The 23293-nt window shown below is 33.4% G+C and overlaps 1 protein-coding gene across 1 annotated transcript; it reads right to left on the reverse strand.

The window, feature by feature from the left end:
• Window positions 1–337: 337 nt before the first annotated feature.
• Window positions 338–3461, reverse strand: LOC129002753 (protein extra-macrochaetae). Its single transcript, XM_054430790.1, has 2 exons — window positions 2989–3461; window positions 338–1098 (listed from the first exon to the last, which is right to left on the reverse strand). Exons 1-2 carry the CDS (start codon window positions 3382–3384, stop codon window positions 1039–1041), a joined length of 456 nt encoding a protein of 151 aa, XP_054286765.1. The 5' UTR covers window positions 3385–3461; the 3' UTR covers window positions 338–1038.
• Window positions 3462–23293: the final 19832 nt, after the last annotated feature.

The following is a 23293-nucleotide window of genomic DNA, read 5'->3' on the forward strand; positions in this document are numbered from 1 at the left end:
TACAATGAAAAAATTGACAATACATACAAAATGCATTCCAAAATAATTTCTTTAGTTGATAATGTTAGCAATTAAGAATTTAAACCTAATTTTTGTGAATGAAAAAATTGACAATACATACACATTGCAAAATAATATTTTTTTAAAGATGATTGTAATTTACAAGTTGTTGAATGTATATTTTATAAAATTATCTCATTATTTGGTGAAATCCTGAATGTAAATTTACTAAATTTGTGCAAAAATTGCACAAATGCATGTCTTTGTTCATAAAATTGTATAAAAACATAATGGAATAAACCAATAGTTTTTGGGATCTCAAAACAAAACTCAAATGTTGTATTGTACAATATGGTAATTTATTTAGTCGTGCGAGTAAACCACATGTACAAAATAATAATAATCTTCAATATATAATAATCCAACTCAAATATATAACATTTACATATAATACAAAGTGCTTTTTACAAAATACACTAGACATCACAGACGACAAAAATGTACAAACTAAAAATATACAAGTCTTACATGGAATGATCAAGACCACCCTAACCCCGAAAACAACTAACTTACAATAAAACTAAATCGATTTCTTCTAAATAATTGTGGACTATCCAGCAATACACATACTTTTAAACTTGAAAGAATCTCAATACTTATGTCTATGAGATCATATAATTAAGAGGACTTTATAAATAAATAATTGTTCTTAAGAGTAAATTTGTTCTGTTACATATTTTTTCAATATTAAGATGATAAAAAACTGTTTAGATATTATAATTTAATAGATAATAATGCTTTGCTAATACTATCAGTAATAATTACGAAATTTACAAGATCTACAACTGTTGTTGTTAAACATAATTAGGATAGGCCCTAATAAATTTTGTAAAATGAAATATTTTGCTAAAGTATTTGGTAATATTTACGAAATGTTCATAATTTTTCAATTGTTTTTTAAACACTATCAGCTGGGGGTGGTAGGAACTACAAGTCGTTCTCGGGGGTGGAGGGTGGCGGGGGTGGACGATCAGCTGATCAACATGATACTGGCCTCGTGTCTGACGTAGAAACCTTCTCTAGAAGATGTGAGGGCGTCTGTAACAAAACAGAAGATATTGTAGAAAAAACACATAAAAAACACAATACAACAAACACATTTAATTAACACTCTTCACAGTCAACAAAAGAGGAATTGAAATTACAATAGTTTGTAAACAGTTGCGTTAATATTTTGTGTTTTCGTGAGCAAAAAATTAAAAGTTGTCATGTTTTGAAACATTAAATTGATTTAAAATGCTTAAATTATAGTTCATATTAGGCCTACGTTAAAATTTAAAGGAGCTTATAAGATTTCAAAACTATACGCAGCTCTTCATATGATTCAAGTAAATTAGATTGAGAGACTTGTTAACCTCTAAATTATGGTATTTAATCATAAAAAATATGCTACATTCACAAAAACTAGAATAACGAAGAGGATCTCCCATTTATATCTTTCCAGCTTCTTCAACAGACAAACAATACAAATTGTACATTTAATCTCAAAGGTTGGCAAGGTTGAAGGGCCCAAGGAAGTATACAGGGTTGAAGACAAGGGAACAGCTGTTTTCGTCCCCTAAAACATTTGACATGATTTTTCCCACGTATTGAATGCATATTAATCGAGAGGGGAGGAGCCCTTACCAGGTGTACTAGCATGGGAACTGGAGGCTCCGGGGGTTGGGAATATTCGCACCACCCCTACTTGGCACAAATGAATGATTTGACCCGGAGTGTTAACAAAGGAACTGTAGTGAAATGTTTGGTAATTTCATTTGGCTGAGTTTGATAAGCTGTTAGACTTTGACAATCAACAATAGATAAGAAACTGTGTTGAAACTTTTGATTGTGGCAACAATCATTAGAAAATCTGTTGAACTACTAGTTCTTACATTCCTAACTAAATAGTTTGAGCAATTCTGACTTGCAGTTGACCTCTTTGAGGAATAATTGATTAACTTTGCAGCCAAACAGTATAACGCTGATGACCAATTTAATTTATCATTGACGATAACTAATTCTGTACCGTAAGTTGGTAAACTACAGCGAAATAAGTAGATCAAACCCTTTTAGATTACAAATTTCTCGAAAGCAATGAACTACACGCACAGCTGTGTTGAAACCAAGGTTGGGACAGTCGGCAATTTGACACCTGACGAAAGTTGGGCTCAATTACACGAATTGCGCCAGCTGTCAGCTGTGCTGGGTCCGTGGGAAATGGGAGGAGGGAATGGACCAGCGGACAACGGGAATGTGGGGTTTGTGAACTGTTGTGTGTTTTTTTTGTCGCTATTGTGTTTATGGAATAAATATTTTGATCACAAAATAGGCTTAAATAATGCAGTGATTGTTTTATCTCAAATTATGAGTTGGATTGTGTATTAACCGATCAATTGTTAAGACGTACCGGTATATTAAAAATTGAATTGAGATAAAAGTACACCCTAAAATTGATCATTAGTGTTGTTAATTTTATTATCTTTAGATATAGAATGTTTATGAGACAAATAATACTTAGCCTATGAAGGTCTATACAGTGTATTAACACAACTACACATACAAATATTTCATCTTTAAGTTAGTCTTCGTGATTGTAATCATTGAATATTTGTCCGAGAAATTTAACCAAAAAGAGCTTAACTGGAATATACATTTTCTTCAAGTATATTGGAACTATTCTAATATAAAAACGGAACACTTGTTTTAAGTGATTGTTATGTATTCACGCAATAAATCAGTAGTCATAAAATAATTAATTTAGCCTATATGAGAATACATTTTAGTGTTTTTGAATGTACGTTTTATTGAATGTGTATGAAAAGAAAGTGTATGAAAAATCTGGTGATCTATAAACTTTCAAGTAGCCTATAGGTATTTATGAGTTTCAGGACCAAAGCACCGGGAAACAATTGTCTACAAATTATATTAACCAAATTGTGAACTTACCGTCGTGATAGCCTCAGGTGTGGTACAGGGTGCGGGCGACGCCAGGATGGTGTTCGGCGCCAGGACGCCCAGGGGTTGTCTCGGCGACGTCTGGGGCGCCGTCCCTTGGACAGGAGACGCTTGCCTGATGAGGGCCGCCGCCGAGGCCTGCACCACCGCCGAGTTGACCGTAGGATGAGTATCCAGGGCGTACTGCAGCTCACAAATATAGTCGATCACATACTGGATAACCTCCAGTTTCGATAACTTCCTGTTCTTCGGCATGAAGGGTACCAGATCCTTCAGCTTGGAGAGGTACATCTGTATCTCTTCGTTCTCTATGTCTTTCCGTTGTCTATGAACTCTGCCTGATTGTACTCCACTGGGGATGACGGGCGTAGGGCTGACAGACTTCATGATTCACTTCACTCACACACTCACTACACTCGACTGAACTGAGCGGCGTCGCGGGTAGCAATGCCGCTCCCCACTCTAGCGCCGGGTTATATACCCTCCCCCCACCACTGCTAGGCTCCGCCCCCGAACACCTGTGTGTGTCGTCCTCAGTAAATGATCCTTCTTGTTATGTGTTTGGGAGAAGCCGCCCGTGTGAACACCCGTGATTTATACCTTGAGTCCCTTCAATGTCTAATTTAGGCTGGAGGTGGTTCGGTTGGGAATTGTTCGACTTTATTGTACGCGCGTCAACAGACGTTTTGGAAATGAGTTGTTTACGTTTGTAACCTTTATAACGTTTAACAATTCATGAATCAAAACAATTTAAGTTAAACAAATAATCTTCATGATCGATAAAAACAGTTTTGCGAACATCTCTATTCATGGTTGATTTCTGTTTAAAAACAAGTATTGTTAAATATGTTCATTTTTTGTTACATGTATTTATTGCTATTAAAGACTTTGGTACTGATAACTAAATAGTTGAGGAACTACAAAAACATGTTTATTCATAGTATTTTTCAAACAATTTCCTTAATAATATAATCAATAGTGATATTGTAAAATAATTTAACGATTACAATTCAAAACACAAATAAAACAAAATACAATTTAGTTTAAATGTGAATAATTAATTATGTACCTGCAAATAGTATATCAATAGTTGAAATCTAATTAACAACTAACAGTCCTATAGCAAACACAATTTGAACTGTTAAACTTCAAAATCCCTTGACGTCTGATTAATATTTCCGTATCATAATAATTTCCGTATCATTGATTGGAAGAATTTGCTTGATTGATTAAGGTTGTGGATGTAAATCTATTTATAAATGATCCAAATTATAAAATGTAAATTATTCATCCACATCTCAATGAATACATTGATCGAAAATTATGTTGATGCTAAAACTTACCATAACTCCTAAATGATGTGTTGCTGTCAACTGTTTATACAAATACTACACAGATAGCAAAAATCATATTTAAATTTATCTGTTGCCCTTACCATAACTCCTAAATGATGAGTTGCTGTCAACTGTTTATACAAATACTACACAGATAGCAAAAATCATATTTAAATTTTTCTGTTGGCCCATTTAACATAATAGTGCGTAAATATAGTACTGTATTAAAACATAGATAAACAAGGTAAATAAACCACTAATAATATTTGTCTTACCAGCTGCAGCTCAGGAGCAAACCACAACAATGAGTATAGATAAAACATCTGATTAATCTATGATTAAAAGTAGTATATAGTATTGTATACGAAACTGGAGGTAAACACAGAATTTCTTTCTAATAATTTATCAAAGCTTAGATGCAGCACATCTTAAACATTTTTATTAACAAACTTCTCCCAAACTTTTCAAGTGTTATTTGAAAATCGTTAGTCCTCGTCCGCTATCTTTAGACCAAGACATAACGATAAGACGATGACCATATTGACTCAGTGATAATCCATAATGAGTCAGTTCCCAGCTGCAGTATCTGATAAGCCTCCAGTCTGACAGTCTTATCAACTGACCTTTCACCTCCGCTCTTATCAGAGACATCTCAGAGGTCATCTCGTAGATTTGTCAAACTTAAGTGGTCTGAATTCCATAACATGACAAAGGTGCATCAAGTGAGGATATTCCCTATGTTTTTGCAATGCTTACGCACTAACTATACTAAAACTCAATAATATATAGATAAGTGAAATATTTTTAAAATACAAGATTCACCATCTATCTATGCACGAGCTTGCATCTATTATAATAACAATTCGAATAGATATAATAATTATAAATGAATAATATATATATTATATAAATAATATATATATAACAAGTATAAAGCTGATAAGGAACTTGAACGATTGGGAAAATTGTATCCTCTCCTAATACGAGTCTTAGTAAAATTATTGCATTTAATAACATTTAAAAAATTACATTAGGTTTTTTTAGTAATTTACAGTTAATGAATTAATTTATTTATTTTAACGATTCCACTATTTTACAAAAAAAATTCACAACAAAGATTAATAAATAAAGAACAAAAATTATCAATAATTAAGGAGGGTGACAGTTAACTTTTTCCTTGAGTGCTCCTTTTGGCTCATAGATTACCTATGTTTACATTACGAAAAAGTTATTGGTTTTGATTCATCCACACAGCATATTGCATATATGTAAGAGATCTTCATTAAAATATGCAATAAGTTATATAGAATTTTGCCTCTATAATCCCTGTAAATGTGTAACTGTTTCTTACACTGCGTTTGGAAATCTGCATTATTCTCTTGTGGTGTATTCTCACCCCTAAAGCGAAGCATGGACAGAGCAACTAATGCTAAGTAATTTTATATTTTTTTTATAGGCCTAGTTGTTTACATACAGACTTATTATTCACAGCTGGTAAACTAACAGACAAATCGATTGAACAATTACTTGACTATTTTATTGAACACCTGGATAACATTAATACAAAATAGCATTGAGGAAATAACAATCACGTAGTCATCCATATATAAGCCCCAAAATACCCATGAACTTTTGAGAAAAATAAAAAATCACACCCCCATAAACCACATACTTAAAATGTTCGTCATGACGAGATATATTGCGCAAAACTATCCATTTTCATAAATTTCCCTTTAAGGTCGTAACTCCTTTCTGAAGGGAACTTTCCGTATACCTAATAAATACCTCAGCTGTACTTATTTGTATGTTATTCTTTCAATTTATCACCTTATTCAAATCAGTTGTGATTATTTCTTTGTATTACTGTATTACTTTTGTTTATTTCAGGTTAACTTAACCAATCAATAGTTTTAATTAATACTTATGAAGTCAAAACGGGGTGAAGCCCTTGGGTAATAGCTAGTCAACAATAAATATTATTATTTAATTAACAAAAAGTTACAGAATACACAACATTTTTGCTTTAATAAATACAATACTTTTAAAATTTTTGCTTCGATCCTAAAAATTAGTGTTGCACAATCATACAAGATTATCAATTCCCCTGTTTACCACATTTAGTATTCATTTTTCCTCCACGTAACCCGCATGTATACGATCACCCCAATTCCAATATAATTAGGTTGGCGGACGGGGGGTGAACAAAAGGTTTCCGTTATACGGCAATGTGCGAGTGAACAGTTGAAGTACAGATGCGACACCAGCTGAGAAAAACAGCTGCCAACTGAACGGGAAACAGATGTATTACAGCTGACTACTGGACAACGGCGATCCAACTGATAGATTGTACTATCAACTATAAACTCAACAAGATGGAAGGGAGGTGCCTCAGGAGTCTAGGAGATTGGGGAGAAACTTGGAGGTGCTGAGACAGAAAACTTGGCGAAATACAAATTTGGGTAGGACGAATTCATCCGACTGAATTTAAAATAGAATTCAAGGTTTTCTTATGAAAAACTATTTAAATGTTAAAATTCCTATGAATTATGAATGGAACTATACAACTAGGCCTATTACATAATATCTATCTATTTACTTATTTAATATGCAAACAGGTTTTTTGTGACAATTACTCCTCCTAAGCTACTGAACCGATTGACATGTTTTTAGTGTCATTGGAATTAGCGTAACGTGAAGTTGTGCATGAACCCTTTTTCAGGGAAATAATATTAGATATTTGCCCTGGGGCCCTTTAAAGTTTCGTATTTCTCCATAAGATTAACATGGGAAACATTGTTATGAAACTCCAGCTGTTGTTAGAAATTAAAAGTGAGAAGAAGGACATATGTTAATTTAAAACAGTCAATAAGTTTGCTACAAACATTTACTTACTTGGTTAAAATGAAATATTTACTACATGAAACATAACGCCGAGGAAAGAGTTATGCTTAAATTCTAGTAATTCTAGTTATAATTTATTGTTTGAACCTCATTTCACAATAAATGTATCTATTTGAGTAAATATAAACCTACAGCCTGTTCTGGAAGAGTGAGCTGCAATAATTAAACTATTTTAAAGTAGTATTTTGATAAATGAACTAGCTGTTGGTGTAACTAAGTTTATATGAATAGGCTACAATTTACACTCAATATAATATTTAATTTAAGTAGTGGTGAACCCAGAAAGATAAGTCACTTTAGGCGTTTTTTCCCATAAGAATAACATGGGGATCATTTTTTGGCCACCAAAACCAAAAATCCTGATCTTTGCCTAAATATCCCTATAAAATTGTTAAACCTTATTTCTTACTTATTCCCCATAAATATATTCGATATCAAGCTAAAAAAGCTATTTCTTATATTTATTTACCCTTACAAGTGTAAATGTAGAGTAGATATAATATAGCAATATGACCCCACTTTAGGCACGTTTTCCCCATAACAATAACATGGTGAGCTTTTTTTGACCACTTTTTTAAAAATCCAGCTCTTGGCCAATACAAGCCTATATAAATGTTCAATACCATTGTACAACTCCATTACTATTTCAAATCCATATCTATTCACATGTATATTCTCAAAATCATGTGAGGTTTGTATGTGAACTTGGGCGCGCTCCCGGTCGTGCTCCCGACCTATGGTCAGGCTTCTCGCTCCCGACTTATGGTCGGTTTTCTCGTCTCTAGTGGTAGCTCTTGATTAAGCCTTGGGTGGGTGACCTCCTGTTGAAGTAATTTCTAGTTAAATTGTTTAATTTTTTTTAATTTCTAGCTAAAAATTTTGAAAATTTCACAATTTCTGGTTAAAAAATTTTGAAATTTTGAAAAGTCTATAAATAGAAGTGACATTCGGGTGATATTTCATTCTGGACCATGAGGCCCACCTGTCAACACTGCTCCGTGTTGCTCTCCACCAAAAGTAACCTGATTCGCCACTACAAGGTAATTCATCAAATGAAGGTAAAACTGTGCAAAGTTTGCAATTTAATCTGTGATAATAATGTGGCTTTAAAATCACATATATTACAAAATCACAAGACTTGTAATTTCTGTAAAAGAAATGTTGTTGGTCATTTTAAAAGACATGCCAATTCTTGCATCAAATGTCCATATACAATGATTAAATTTGTCGGTGAATCGATTAGAGCTGACCTTGAAAATACACTGAAGTCTTGTCCTCTTCCGATAAAATGGACTTTAGTTAGGAGAATTAAATTTATGAAATATTCAATGGATCAAAATGGAAAATTAGTTAATGAGAAAGAATGTATTGCGGATTTTAGAAGCCTTACTACCTTAACTATTGAGAAGAGAGATTTAAAACCTCAAATTGAAAATTCACTTTTAAAGATTGATGCTTCTATACACAAATATCAAGCCCAAGGCAGTGGATGGATTTATGACCACACTAAGTATTGGCAGTTGCATATTTACAAGTATAAGCCCCTAACTCCAAAGTCATATATCCCTACACCAAAAAGTATTCAATCAAAACATGCAGTTTTAAATATTAAAAATGCTGATAATAAATGCTTCCTATGGTCAATTTTAGCAGCTTTACATCCAAGGAATTGTATCAATGAAAATGCTGAAAGGGTCTCTAGCTATGCACCCTACATAGGGCAGTTAAATATGACAAATATAAAATATCCCGTAAAAATATCTGATATAGAAAAATTTGAAACACAGAATAATATAAGTGTCAATGTATTTGGAGTTGAAGACCAGAAATTAATACATCCACTAAGAACAACTAAACTGAATAGTAATATTCATGTAGATTTATTATTATTACAAGAAGGTCGTAAATCACATTACTGTTTAATTCGTGATTTTAATAAGTTAATGTTGAGATCTACAAAAGATAACAATAAGAAGTATTTTTGTAAGTTGTGTTTGCAACATTTTTACACTAATGATATATTAGAACGTCACATAACATATTGTAAAAATTTTGATGCTCAACGAGTGGAAATGTCTAAACAAGATACATTAAAATTTAAAAATTATAAATATCAACTTAAAGCTCCATTTGTGATTTATGCAGATTTTGAATGCTTTATAAACTCTAACAACCATACTCCATCTGGATTTGCATTTGTCTTAGTGAGAGATTCTAAGATTATTTCTGAAGAGTTATATAGTGGTGCAAATGTTATGGATGTGTTTTTCAAAAGGTTATTTAAAACTTATGACTTCATTAAACGTCAAATGGCGATATATATTCCCCTAGTAATGACTCCTGAGCAAGAGGTATCTTTCCAAAACTCAACGCATTGTCACATTTGTGAAAAGCCCTTATATTTTGATAGGGTGAGAGATCATTGTCATTCATCTGGTCAATACCGTGGAGCTGCCCACAATGATTGTAATTTAAACTATAAAGTAACAAAGAAAATCCCAGTATTCTTCCATAACTTAAAAAATTATGATGGTCATTTAATAATGCAACACTTGGGAAAGTTTAATGATCGTAAATTAAATTGCATAGCCAAGGATATGGAAAAGTACATTTCATTCTCAGTTGATGATTTAGTATTTTTAGATTCCTATAACTTTCTGTCCCTTCCATTATACAAATTAGCTTCCAATTTAAATGCATTTAGATTCATAGACAATCCACTACTACAACGTAAAGGCGTATTTCCCTATGAATACATGACGGGACCAGATAAGTTTGCAGAGTCTCTACCCCCAATTGAATCATTCTATAGCACTCTAACTAAAGAACATATCTCTCCCATTGAATATGAACATGCTAAAAATGTCTGGACCCATTTTAATATAAATAATTTACAAGAATATCATGATTTATATCTTAAAACAGATGTATTGCTACTGGCTGATGTCTTTGAGACATTTAGAGACCTGTGTTTAAAGGATTACAAACTGGACCCCGTACATATGTATTCACTTCCTGGATTAACATGGGAGGCCTGTCTTAGAATGACTGGTATAAAATTACAATTATTTCAAGATATTGACATGCATTTGTTCATAGAAAGTGCAATCAGAGGAGGAGTCAGTATGATTTCCACACGTTATGCTAAAGCCAATAATAGATATATGGGTGAACACTATGATCCCAATCAAGAGAGTGTGTATTTAATATATTTAGATTGTAACTCGCTATACTCTACAGCAATGTGTGAGCCACTGCCTGTGGATGAATTCCGTTGGACTAATGAGATAGACTACAAATACAATCAAAATTATGAGTTTGGTTACATTTTAGAAGTTGATTTAAAATATGATAAAAGCTTACATGATTTACATAATGACTATCCATTAGCACCAGAGAAAATGAATGGGAAATTAATACCAAATTTAAATGACAAAACTAAATATATTTTACATTATAAAACATTACAAAAATATGAGGAATTGGGGTTGGTTGTTACAAAATACCACAGAATTTTAAAATTTAGACAATCAAAATGGCTTGCACCCTATATTAATTTTAATATTGAAAAACGAAAATGGGCTAAAAATGATTTTGAAAAAGACTTTTACAAATTGTTAAATAATAGTCTCTTTGGTCGAACAATTATGAATCAACGAAAGTTCCGTGACATATATCTCAAGGATGAGTCACTATTAACAAAATATGTCACTAATCCAAGGTTTGACTGTAGCAAAAAGTTCGATAACAATTTACATGCTATACATTTAAATAAATTAGTTGTAAAATTTAATAAACCAATATATTTAGGAATGACAATTTTGGATATTAGTAAAGTAATAATGTATGATTTCCACTATAATTATATGTCAAAATTTAAGAATAAAAGATTTCTAATGACAGATACAGATTCATTAATGTATGCTATAGTTACAGAGGACTTTTACAAGGAAATAGAATGTGACTTGCACTATTTTGATACCTCTGGATATAGTAAAGACCATTTCTTATACTCTGATAAAAATAAAAAAGTCACTGGAAAGTTTAAAGATGAATTAGGTGGTCATATTATGTATGAATATTGTGGTTTAAGACCAAAGTTATATTCTTACATTCCTCTAAAATGGTTATATGAAGAAGACAAGCAAGCTTTAGAGGTGAAGAAAGCTAAAGGAGCTGATGGTGCTACTGTTAAACATCTCCTCAGACATCAACATTATTTGAACTGCCTTGCAACTGGGCAAGATTACTATGAGAATGTGACAAGAATTAAATCTACAAATCATCATCTTCAAACCTTGACCATGAACAAGAAAGTACTATCCTTTGACGATGACAAGAGGTTTATTCTGGAAGATGACATCAATACTCTTGCGCTTGGTCATTGTAAAATTGATCAAACATAGTTATGTTCAAATGTATGTAGATGCAAAATAAATACAAATGTTAAAAAAACTCCAGTCTTTCATTTATTTACCCTTACCATCCTCTTGATAAAATTGATCAAACATAAATCTATATTTGCCATTATTCTTTAACCTTTCTTTGTCTATTACAAAAAAGCCATATTTAGTTTTATCCCAACATTGATGACAGAGATTTCTAAATTGGTTAAATGAAAAATCATTACCAACATGATTGTTATATACATGTTTTAAATTTAAATCATCTTGTTTAAATAATATTAGGAAATTTACATTATCACGTAAATGTTTATGTACTTTGCTGTAAGATTGACACAAGTAAAAACAGTTAATATTTTTATGTCGACCCATTGAAAAAAATTGTGTAATATTTTGACTATTTATGTCATCAAATACAACAACTGACTGTGATTTTACATCATTTGGTGTGATTTCACAGTCAGTAAACGTGTGTAATTTCACTTCATCACACAAACTAAATATTTCAATTATTTTTTTATATTTTTCTTGTTCTAAAGATTTAGATATTAAATATAAGTTTGTAAATTTTAATCCTTCCTTTTTCACAATTAAATTGTAAATTACAACCGTCTTCCCACTTCCACTTGGACCACAAATAACACATCGAATATTGGTAGGAAATAGACCCAACTTCTTTGGTATATTTTCCTTAGTATGTACTATTTTAAATTTATGTTTTTGTTGAATAAAAGACATTTTTTATATAATAAAAATGGTAAAAAATGATAATAAGAAAACATGTAAAAAGGGCAAAGGTTTATTCCTAAAGCCTTACAGGGGTCGAGGGTTATTGAATACTCTTATAAATAACCTTCCATTCCCACTTCACATACCATCATATCAGTACTGTGGACCTGGAACGAATATACGTGGGAATCTAGCCAAAAATGTACCTCCAAAAAATAAACTAGACTCTTATTGTAAAGAGCATGACATATTCTACATGAATAATCCCGATACCGCTGCTCGGAACAAAGCAGACATGAGATTAGCAGACTTAGCTTGGACTAGAGTAACGGCCAAGGATGCAAATCTTGCTGAAAGAGCAGCTGCTTATGCCGTGACAAATTTGATGAAGGCTAAAGCAAAAATGGGAATGGGATTAAAATTTAATAAAAAAGATGGACAACTACCAGCTGTTAGAGGCCGCAAAAGACGTGCCTCACTTCAGGGGGGTGTACCTAAAAAGCGAGCTAAAAAATCTAACACCAAGAGTAAAAGAGTGCGGAATAGTTAATTTAGACAGTTCATCTGGCACACATTGGACAGCATATCGTAAAAATAAAGATATTGTAATTTATTTTGACCCATTTGGAATCCAACCTCCAAAAGAAGTAATTAAATATTTTGAGGGATATAAAATATTCTATACAACCGATCAATTACAAGATTTAAATAGTTCTATTTGTGGAATTTTATGTTTATCATTCATAAAAAATATTTCTTTATAAAAATGGATTCATTTACCATAACATTTTCGGGTACAGAGCCAGAGCTAAAGTCAGTGTTCTTTCCTCCCATTGAATTAAATGATGATTATGTAATTGGATTAGTAGATTTTCAAAGTTATAATTCTATATTTAATGTTAAAAAACCACTAAATACTTTAACATATTACAAAGTAGAGAAAATAACATTACCAAAGGGAGAGATCTTAGTTGATGATTTAAACCAATTATTAAATGGTAAACTTAAAGTTATAATAGATAAAAATGGAGAAGCATTAATTAATACTAAATCCAAACTTTTATTTAAAGGGCTTATTCCAAAATTAAATCAACTTAAAGGCAACAAATTAACCATTGGAGAAGGTGATGATGTTTTCTATTATGACCACAATGCTCCAGTTACAATAGAAATTTCTGAAGGAACATATGAGGTGGTTGAGCTTGCAAAGGAAATTCAAAAGCAAATCCCAGACTTTTTCCTTACAGCTAATAATAAAACTATGAAAGCGACATTACTTTCTAGCCACGTGTTTGATTTTACAAAACCATGTTTAGGGTCTGTTTTATTGGGATTTAAAGGTATTTCTACTCCTGGTGTTCAGTTTGAATCTACAAATAAAATAAACATTAATAATGTAAATGTGATTAGAGTAAAATGTAATATTGCAAACGGGTCCTATTTAAACGGCAACAAATCACACACCATACATAGCTTTTATCCAGAAGCTCCTCCTGGCTACAAAATTATTGAAGTTCCAAGAAATATTATATATTTTCCTGTAAATAAGAGAAGTTTAGATGTTGTCAGTATTACATTTGCCGATCAACACGACAAGGCAATTGACTTTAACGGAGAAGAAACTACAATTACTTGTCATATAAAAAAGATATGAGAATTTATAACAATTTATCTATAAGTGTACAAAATGCTAGGTTCCTAAAGTCAATAGGACTAAAGTTAAAATTTTCTATTAATAAAAATGGAAGATTTTCTAGACGTTACAGGGAAATCCCAATTCGACGATAGTGTGGTTAAAATTACAAATCACTCCTATGTTCCCCACAACACTTTAGCAATAAATAATTCTGATGAAATTCGAATATGTATTAATAATCAAGATTTGCTAACTCTCCCATGTAGAAGTTATCTGTATATTAAGGGAGAAATTGAGAATCATGATAAAGGTCATTTTATAAATAATGCATTTGCGTTCTTATTTGATGAAATTAGATACGAAGTCGCAGGTAAAGAAATAGACATTGTAAGAAACCCAGGAATTTCTAGTCTTATGAAAATATTGAGCTCTTACAATAAAACAACTAAATTGTCAAATGTAGCATTTGATTCTGACACAAATTTAAAAGAGTTCCATAAAGGTGGCAAGTTTAGTACATGTTTGCCATTAGAGCTGTTAATGGGTGTATTCGAGGATTTTAATAAGGTATTAGTAAATGTCAAACAAGAATTGGTGTTGAAAAGATCCAAAAATGATTTGAATTGTATATTAACAACCGCTAGTGCTCCAGCCAGTGGCGCTGCTGATACAATTCCCAAAATTACACTTAACTCAATTCAATGGGTGATGCCACATGTAATACCATCAGATGGGGAGAAGTTACAATTACAAAAGATGTTATTGCAAAATAAAAATTTGCAAATTGCATTTAGAAGTTTAGAGTTGCATGAACTTCCATCATATCCCAATACTACAAGACATACATGGTCAGTAAAGACATCTTCCAGTTTGGAGAAGCCTAGGTATATTATATTTGGTTTCCAAACAGCTAGGGATAATAGTGCACGAAAAAGAACTGATGAATTTGATCACTGTAAGTTAAAAAATCTCAAAGTATTTCTAAACTCTGAATATTATCCTTATAGTGATTTAAATCTCGACTTTGAAAATGGAGATGTCTCTAAAGCTTATGAGATGTTTATGAGGTTTAGAGAGACTTACTATAATACTATCCCAGATCCTATGATTAGTAGGGCTGAGTTTATGAAGAAATATCCACTAATTGTAATAGACTGTTCTAGACAGAATGAAACAGTGAAGGAAGGAATTGTTGATATTAAATTAGAGATTGAAACTGCAGAAAATGTACCAGCAAATACATCTGCATATTGTTTGATAATACATGATAAAGTGTTTGAGTACAATCCTTTGTCAAATGAGATAAATAAAATGTAAATAAAAGATGAAAAACATTCAACAAGAATTGGTTGACTCTGCAAATCAAATACGAGAGAAATATAGAGCTTTAAAACGTGGCAAGTTTCTAGAGGCTGAAGAGAGGTTCCAAACATTCCAACCTTTAATAGAGCCATTACAAGAATTAAAAAAAATCACATCTATTGGCAAAACAGAGAGGCCTCAAATGGAGATACTCCCAATGACTCCATCTAGAATATCAATGATACCAAGATTGCAACCATTACAACAATCTACTCCACAGAAATTAGATTTTGGTCTTTTAGCATCAGACTATTTAGGAAATTACCTCAGTAAAAGTAGTATGACAGACACTACATATGGTATTAGACGAGAAGCAAATAAATTTTTTATTGGAAATAAGGAAGTTGATATTGCCAATGATGATGTTACAGTTGCAAATAAAACCTACAAGGGGACAAAAGGCTTGTGGCAGTTGTTAACTTTAAAAGAACCTGAGGATTATACTCAGGTTGATTTGCAAAATTATAAAGAGATTTTGGAAGCCACAAATGGACATTTAAAGAGTTACAAAGATGGTGCACCAATTTCAAGTAATAGACATACTAAATATCTTAATATAATTAAACCTCTTTTTAAATCTGTTGGTGAAGGTTTGAGACAAGTGACTGGTAATAAAATAGACTATATTTATTGGGATGATCCTAATGAGCTTGTGGATAGGTTAAGACTTCTTTGGCTAAGTCGCCAAGCCGGTAACTCAGGAGTGGATAATGAAATAGATTCCATTATTGAGGAATTAAGAGAAAGTGGAATTATTTATTAAATAAAAATATGTTTATAGATAAATTTTATCGTTTATATAATCCATATAATAAGCCTACAGAACCCAGGGCTAGTAATGAACCTACTTTAAATTTACAAGACGATAGTTGGAATTGTTTAAACCGTAAAATTGGTAATGTTAAAGATGGGGAGTTTGTAGATGATGTATCAACTTTGGGTCAGACATTAACTAGAAAAGGTGATGTATTTTTACAAGGTAAAACTAAATATGAGTTTTTAGAATCTAAGAATAAAAATTGGAATGCTAAAAAACAGAAAATTACTAATGTGGAAAAGGGTAAAAGTTTAGATGATGTGCCCACTTTACAACAGACTTTAATACGAACAGATGGTGGTACATTTGTACAAGACAATAAAAATTATGAATTTTTAGAATCAGAGAATGGTGTTTGGAATGCTAAGAAACGGAAAATTACTAATGTAGAAAAGGGTGAAAGTTTAAATGATGTGCCCACTTTACAACAGACTTTAATACGAAAAGAAGATGGTAAATTTGTACAAGACGATAATAATTATGAATTTTTAGAATCAGAGAATGGTGTTTGGAATGCTAAGAAACAGAAACTTAGCAATTTGATAGAAGGTACAGATAGTAAGGATGCTGTGAATGTTTCACAAGTTCCAAAAATGGAAGCAGGCTATTGGGATTTTAATAATAAAAGGTTAGTACGTGTTAAACCTGCCGTTGATGACACTGACTGTGTTACAAAAGAACAGACTATAACTTTTGATAAAAAAGAAAAATGTTGGGATGCCAAAAAACAATATATAAGAAATCTGCCAATGGGGGAATATTTAGATGATATTTGTTTAATGTCACAAGCTATGTATTATGATGGATCAAAATTTGTATATGGAGGAAGAAAATTTAATTTGATGGAATACAATCCTGATTTATTAGTTGCCGACCCCACATCTTTGAGTGGATTTAAGTATATAGATAATAGACCATATATACCAGAAAACTATGTATTTAAAAGAATGGAAGATAATCTATTGATTGGGGCTAATGGTAATATATTTACAGTACAAGGAAAGGATGATGTTATAAAAAATGAATGAAATTGCATACGAACTTCATAAGCCTGCAAGAAAGAATTTCATTAGAAGGTCTTTTAAAGTATTGGGTATAAACGAAACCGTACAAATAGATTTAATTGATATGCAAAACTATGCTAGAGAAAATTCTGGCAATAAATATATTTTAACTTTAATAGATACATTTTCTAAAAAAGCTTATGCTGCTCCACTAAAGAATAAGACAGGGTTAGTGGTTACAGAAGCCATTAAAACCATTCTACCAAAGGGGGTTAAAAACATTCAATCTGACAATGGAAAAGAATTTTTTAATCAATATTTTAGCAAACTAATGAAAACCTTAAATATTAATCACTATCACACTTTTTCTACAACTAAGGCTGCAATTGTGGAGAGGTTTCAGAGAACTTTAAAGAATTGGTTATATAGGGAATTTAGTGCTCAGGGAAGTTATAAATGGTTGGATTTACTTCCAAAGTTAATTCGAAAATATAATAATAAGGTGCATAGATCTATAGGTATGAAACCTAACCAAGTGAACATTAAGAATAGTAAATATGTGCATGAGAGGTTGACTTCTAAAGTAGTACAAGTTAAGAAGCCAAGATATAAGGTAGGTGATAGCGTAAGGATTTCCAAGTATAAACATGTGTTTAGTAAAGGTTATACTCCGAATTGGACAGGGGAGCTATTTACAATAGCAGAAGTAAAGAATACAAAGCCTGTGACTTATATCTTGAAAGATGAAAATGGCAATATAATCAGAGGAGGCTTCTATACAGAGGAGTTGTTAAAGACCAAGTATAAAGACATGTATTTGATAGAGAAGGTAATTAGGAGGAAGGGTGATTTATTGTATGTCAAATGGCTTGGATTCCCAAGTAGCCAGAACTCATGGATTTCCACAAAGGATGTCCAAGGGAGCACGCACACGGCCGGAAGCACACCCATGCCATGAGCCGGGAGCGCGCCCGAGTTCACGTGCAAACCTCGCACTGTCAAGTTGATGATTTTGAGAATATACATGTGAATAGATATGGATTTGAAATAGTAATGGAGTTGTACAATGGTATTGAACATTTATATAGGCTTGTATTGGCCAAGAGCTGGATTTTTAAAAAAGTGGTCAAAAAAAGCTCACCATGTTATTGTTATGGGGAAAACGTGCCTAAAGTGGGGTCATATTGCTATATTATATCTACTCTACATTTACACTTGTAAGGGTAAATAAATATAAGAAATAGCTTTTTTAGCTTGATATCGAATATATTTATGGGGAATAAGTAAGAAATAAGGTTTAACAATTTTATAGGGATATTTAGGCAAAGATCAGGATTTTTGGTTTTGGTGGCCAAAAAATGATCCCCATGTTATTCTTATGGGAAAAAACGCCTAAAGTGACTTATCTTTCTGGGTTCACCACTACTAATTTAAATTTATACATGTCACAAAATAAATTATCAGGCTGTTATTCATGAGTTCTGGTTCAGTCAGAATATAATACTACATTAGTACTATTATATTAAAGTTTAAATGTAAATGTTTCTTTATTTTTAGAAGACAAATATTTATTAATTGGTTTATGCGCAATATTACGTCAACTTATTCATAAACGTTTTTAGTACTGGTTTTAAAAATTATGAAAAATGTCCACAAATTGAATGGATTTTTCGAAGCTAGGCAGTGAAGTATTGTAGTATGTCAGCAGGCATGTTTACCAGTATTATTCAAGAATATTTTATTACTACATCATACAATCTTTTAGACACAACTTTTTGGTCCTTCGAACCACCCTATTTCACGTATTCCTCAATATATAATGACATTTTTCTGTTCTATTACAGATATATATCCTTAGACCCACTACTACACCGTCTCAAGAGTTAACCCTTGCACGTTTATCAGTAATATTCAAGAATATTTTATTACTACATCATACAATCTTTTAGCCAAAAACTTTTTGGTCCTTCGAACCACCCTATTTCACGTACCCCTAAAAATATAATGACATTTTTCTGTTCTATTACAGAAATATATCCTTGGACCCACTACTACACCGTCTCTAGATTTAACCCTTGCATGTTTACCAGTATAATTCAAGAATATTTTATTACTACATCATACAATCTTTTAGACAAAAACTTTTTGGTCCTTCGAACCACCCTATTTCACGTATCCCAAAAAAATGAAAGTTTTCTCTCCAACTACAGAAATATATCCTTAGACCCACTCTTACACTCCTACACCGTTTCAAGATTCAACCCTTATATTCTTGATACCCACAAGTCTTCGCAACTCAGTCCCAGAATTCTGGATGATTTTTTCACCACCACACCCGGGTTATTTTTTAATGGCGATTGCAGCTGCGGGCATGTGTGTTGTGTGTTGGGCAGATGGAGCAGACACATGCAGTCTGCACAGTCCAGCTGCAGTACACGGGGTAGCAGGGCGCAGGGAAGGCGCCCTGGCGGTGGGAACCGGGGTCGCGACGCATGGGGAAGGGTTGTAGTGCCGTAGTGGTGACAGAATGTGGAATTGCATATCTCCAGAGAATGTGCAATATGGTAACTGAGATTGCAAAAGTTCGTAAATAAGAAAAATTATTCCAGACGAAATAGGTCAATAGAAGACTTCAAGAAGAAGCAGAAGATTTTTCAGGGAAGTTTATATTTTGTTCTGGTGTAAACATTTTCCCAGGTTTTTCCAGATTCATGAATTTAGTTTATTTTATTTGTTTACCTTTTTTGCCTGGGTGATAAACAAAATAAATGCAGTACACGGGCAAAATGCACACCAAACAAAAGAGGTCAAAAGAAGACTTTACAGTGTAGCTGCAGATTTCGAAGGAAAGTTTAAATGTTTCTCGTGAAGTGTAAACAATTTTAGGGGTTTTTCAGATTCGAGAGCTTAAATTTGTTGGTTATTTACAATTTTTGACGAGGTGATGAAGAAACTCTATTGAGAACACAGGAAAAAGGTAGGCCTAATAAACAATATGTCTCAAAAAAGCTTTCTGTGAAATTGCAAGTGGTTCAAAAGAGAATTCGTTCTTTTGGTGTAATACATGTATTTTGGAGGAAAATATTATGAAAGCTGGTCTTAATCAGTTTGTAAGTTCAAATTCAGACGAAATTCTGAGTTCAGCGATTCATTCGAATTATGAAGACATTTACCGATTTACCTCTTTCACAGACAACTTATGACCAATCTCAAGTCCACAAGAAGACAGGACACCGAATACAGCTGTTCCTGATCATTTTTAAGAAACATCTGATCTTAGTCAGCAACAAAGCCACACATCATCTCACTCCATTGACCATTCTACAGATCTTTCACTCATATTTGGGTTATAATACACACCAATGTGGCGTCCCCAGACCCCAGTTCTCATTCGTAATAAGAAATTTAAGTCATGCTCGCACGCATTTATGGAACAAACTTATTTTGAACTGAAAAAGCTATGAATTGAAATATTTTGCAGAGTAGCATTGTTTGTATTCGAGATATATGGCGACGTTGAGACTGGACAGTAGAACACCTGACTTGTGAACACTGAACAGAACCCTTTGTGAGATTGACAAACTGTCTGTCTGGTCACTCAACAGTGGGCTGTGGCGTAGGTTCAGGTGCTACAACAAACAGAAAACCTGGTGGTCTGACTTCTCTGTTTACAATTTGTTCTGTAGGAGATGTAATTGCCAATACAGAACGTGGATGGGCTTGATTGAAGGTGAAAACAGACTGCGCAATGTATTGAGTTGATTTAACAACTTTGAAATGTATTGTGCAATATGTCAGGCTAACAGTTCGTCCAAATATTTATGCTAGGGTTGTTTTAAAATTGTGTGGCTTAACAACTGCGTATTTGATTGTATATTAACTTTTTACCGTCCTGAAGTATGAATAGTAAACATGAGGAATGTTGATAAAATGTTTTACAGGAGGTAATAGTGACAGCTTCTTGAAAACCCCTTTGGTCACAAAATCTTTTGAGGCTCTTGAACTTCCAGACTGTTGATTTTTCGTCTTTGGCATTAAACCTTGAAGCAAACCATTGCAAATGTATCGATTCCGTATTCAAGTCGTCAAGTCTTTCCACCTTCAGCATCTCATTTACACAAGTTCAAGATTTGATTATTGATGAAATATCCAATATTTGATTTCAGTATCCAATAGTCAATGGTTCAAGCTTCTAATATTGCAGACCCTACAATCGTCTGGTCAATGCAGATTTCTACACAATTGGATACACAAAATTAGACATAGTCCCTGAACAAAAAACACACTGTTTGCGTGACCGATTACCAGATGACCATTTGTTTGGCCATGCTTATCACACATACGTTCAACACATTTCCAGTTTTTCGTAAAACGTCTGTCTCTTCTCCAAACCCGTTGTAAATCTTCTTCTTCTTACTTCCACCACATGTACCACATGCACACCCGCTATCGCACATCCGGTCCGATGAAGACCTCTACGACAATGTATAGATTTACAACTCAAGCCTCTTTGTATCCTACACTAGTTCACTGTTTGTCAACATCTGGGTAGTTTTTTGCCGCCAAATTCGACCATCCCCAAAACAAACACGTGTCCCGGGTGTGCCAACCCCCCCCCCCTCCACCGTCAATCCTTGGGGTATCAGCGGGACAAGTGGAGACAAGATGGCCGATTAGTTGACAAGTTGGGACATTTATATGGGTTGTTTTGAGGAGCAGTCAAAAGGCTATTTTGGAAAAAAATGATACACCCTTGTTAATTAGCTGATAAGACTTATAAACACTTTTTTTAATTTTCTGTGGAAGTAATGGAGAGCTCTCAAGGGGTGGTACGTTGGTAAAATAGATCAACTCATTTACATTACCTAACGTGGTAGGCCAACCTCTTGGGTTTATAAAATAATTCAGGTATTAGGTTTTTACATGTAAATACCCAAACCAATGATGAACGTAAATATTTGCTTCAATCGTTGCCACGAACACAAATCAATGTACAACTCCCAAAACCAGTGAGATAAAAACTTTTGATTCCTGATAAAAATTTTCAAAATCTTGGCCATTTGGGTTGTCTCTATTGTTATCGAATTTTACAGGACATTTTCACGTATTAGGTTTTCCTTTGGTATCTTGCCAACTGAGTAGGACCACACAGTAGGGTCTGGACGAGTGTTCACGCCAATCAGGTGAAGGTGAGGCAACACGCGGCGCCATATAAGGTTGGGCGAAGTGTTCTGCACTGTGTACACCATGGGTGAGGTGCTGTATCAGATCAATACAAGTATTAGGTTTGAAATGATTCATTAAATATGGAATTAAAAAAAAAAACATTGTTCTTATCTCCCCCACCAAAAACACCCTGGACAAATTTTGAACCGAAATTATATAAATAGATTAATAAGCAAAATTATGATAGAAACCCTTATATTTTTTATTTTTAACTTCCCGTAACCGACCCGTGTTGGACTGTATGGTAATTTAAAGAGAGTGAAGTACCGTTACGGTATAAGCACAGAATAAAGACCTAATCTCACCTAACCTAACCTAGCCTAACCTAACCTAACCTAACCTAACCTAACCTAACCTAGCCCTAACCCAATCCAACCCATCCTAGTTAAGTCACATGTCAATCCAGTGGTGGCTGCAATGCTAAGGTAGTCCAGATATGTCTAGAACCGGTCTTATCAGTCCCTGAACGAGCTTGTCAGTCCCATAACCGAGCTTATCAGTCCCAGTTCCGAGCTTATCAATCCAAGAACCGAGCTTATCGGTCCCAGAACCTAGCTTATCAGTCCCAGAACTGAGCTTATCAGTTCCAGAACCGAGCTTATCAGTCCCAGAACTGAGCTTATCAGTGCCACCGAGCTTATCAGTCCCAGAACCGAGCTTATCAGTCCCAGAACTGAGCTTATCAGTCCCACCGAGATTATCAGTCCCAGAACCGAGCTTATCAGTCCCAGAACGAGCTTATCAGTCCCAGAACCGAGCTTATCAGCGCCAGAACGAGCTTATCAGTCCCAGAACGAGCTTATCAGTTTCAGAACCGAGCTTATCAGTTTCAGAACCGAGCTCATCAGTCCCAGAACCGAGAGGTAACTACAATATGTATTGTA

This window comes from Macrosteles quadrilineatus, unplaced genomic scaffold (assembly GCF_028750875.1).
Source record: "Macrosteles quadrilineatus isolate MER2022 unplaced genomic scaffold, UCM_ALF_1.0 Scaffold_9__3_contigs__length_116548681, whole genome shotgun sequence".
In the NCBI taxonomy this organism is placed as follows: Eukaryota; Metazoa; Arthropoda; class Insecta; order Hemiptera; family Cicadellidae; genus Macrosteles; species Macrosteles quadrilineatus.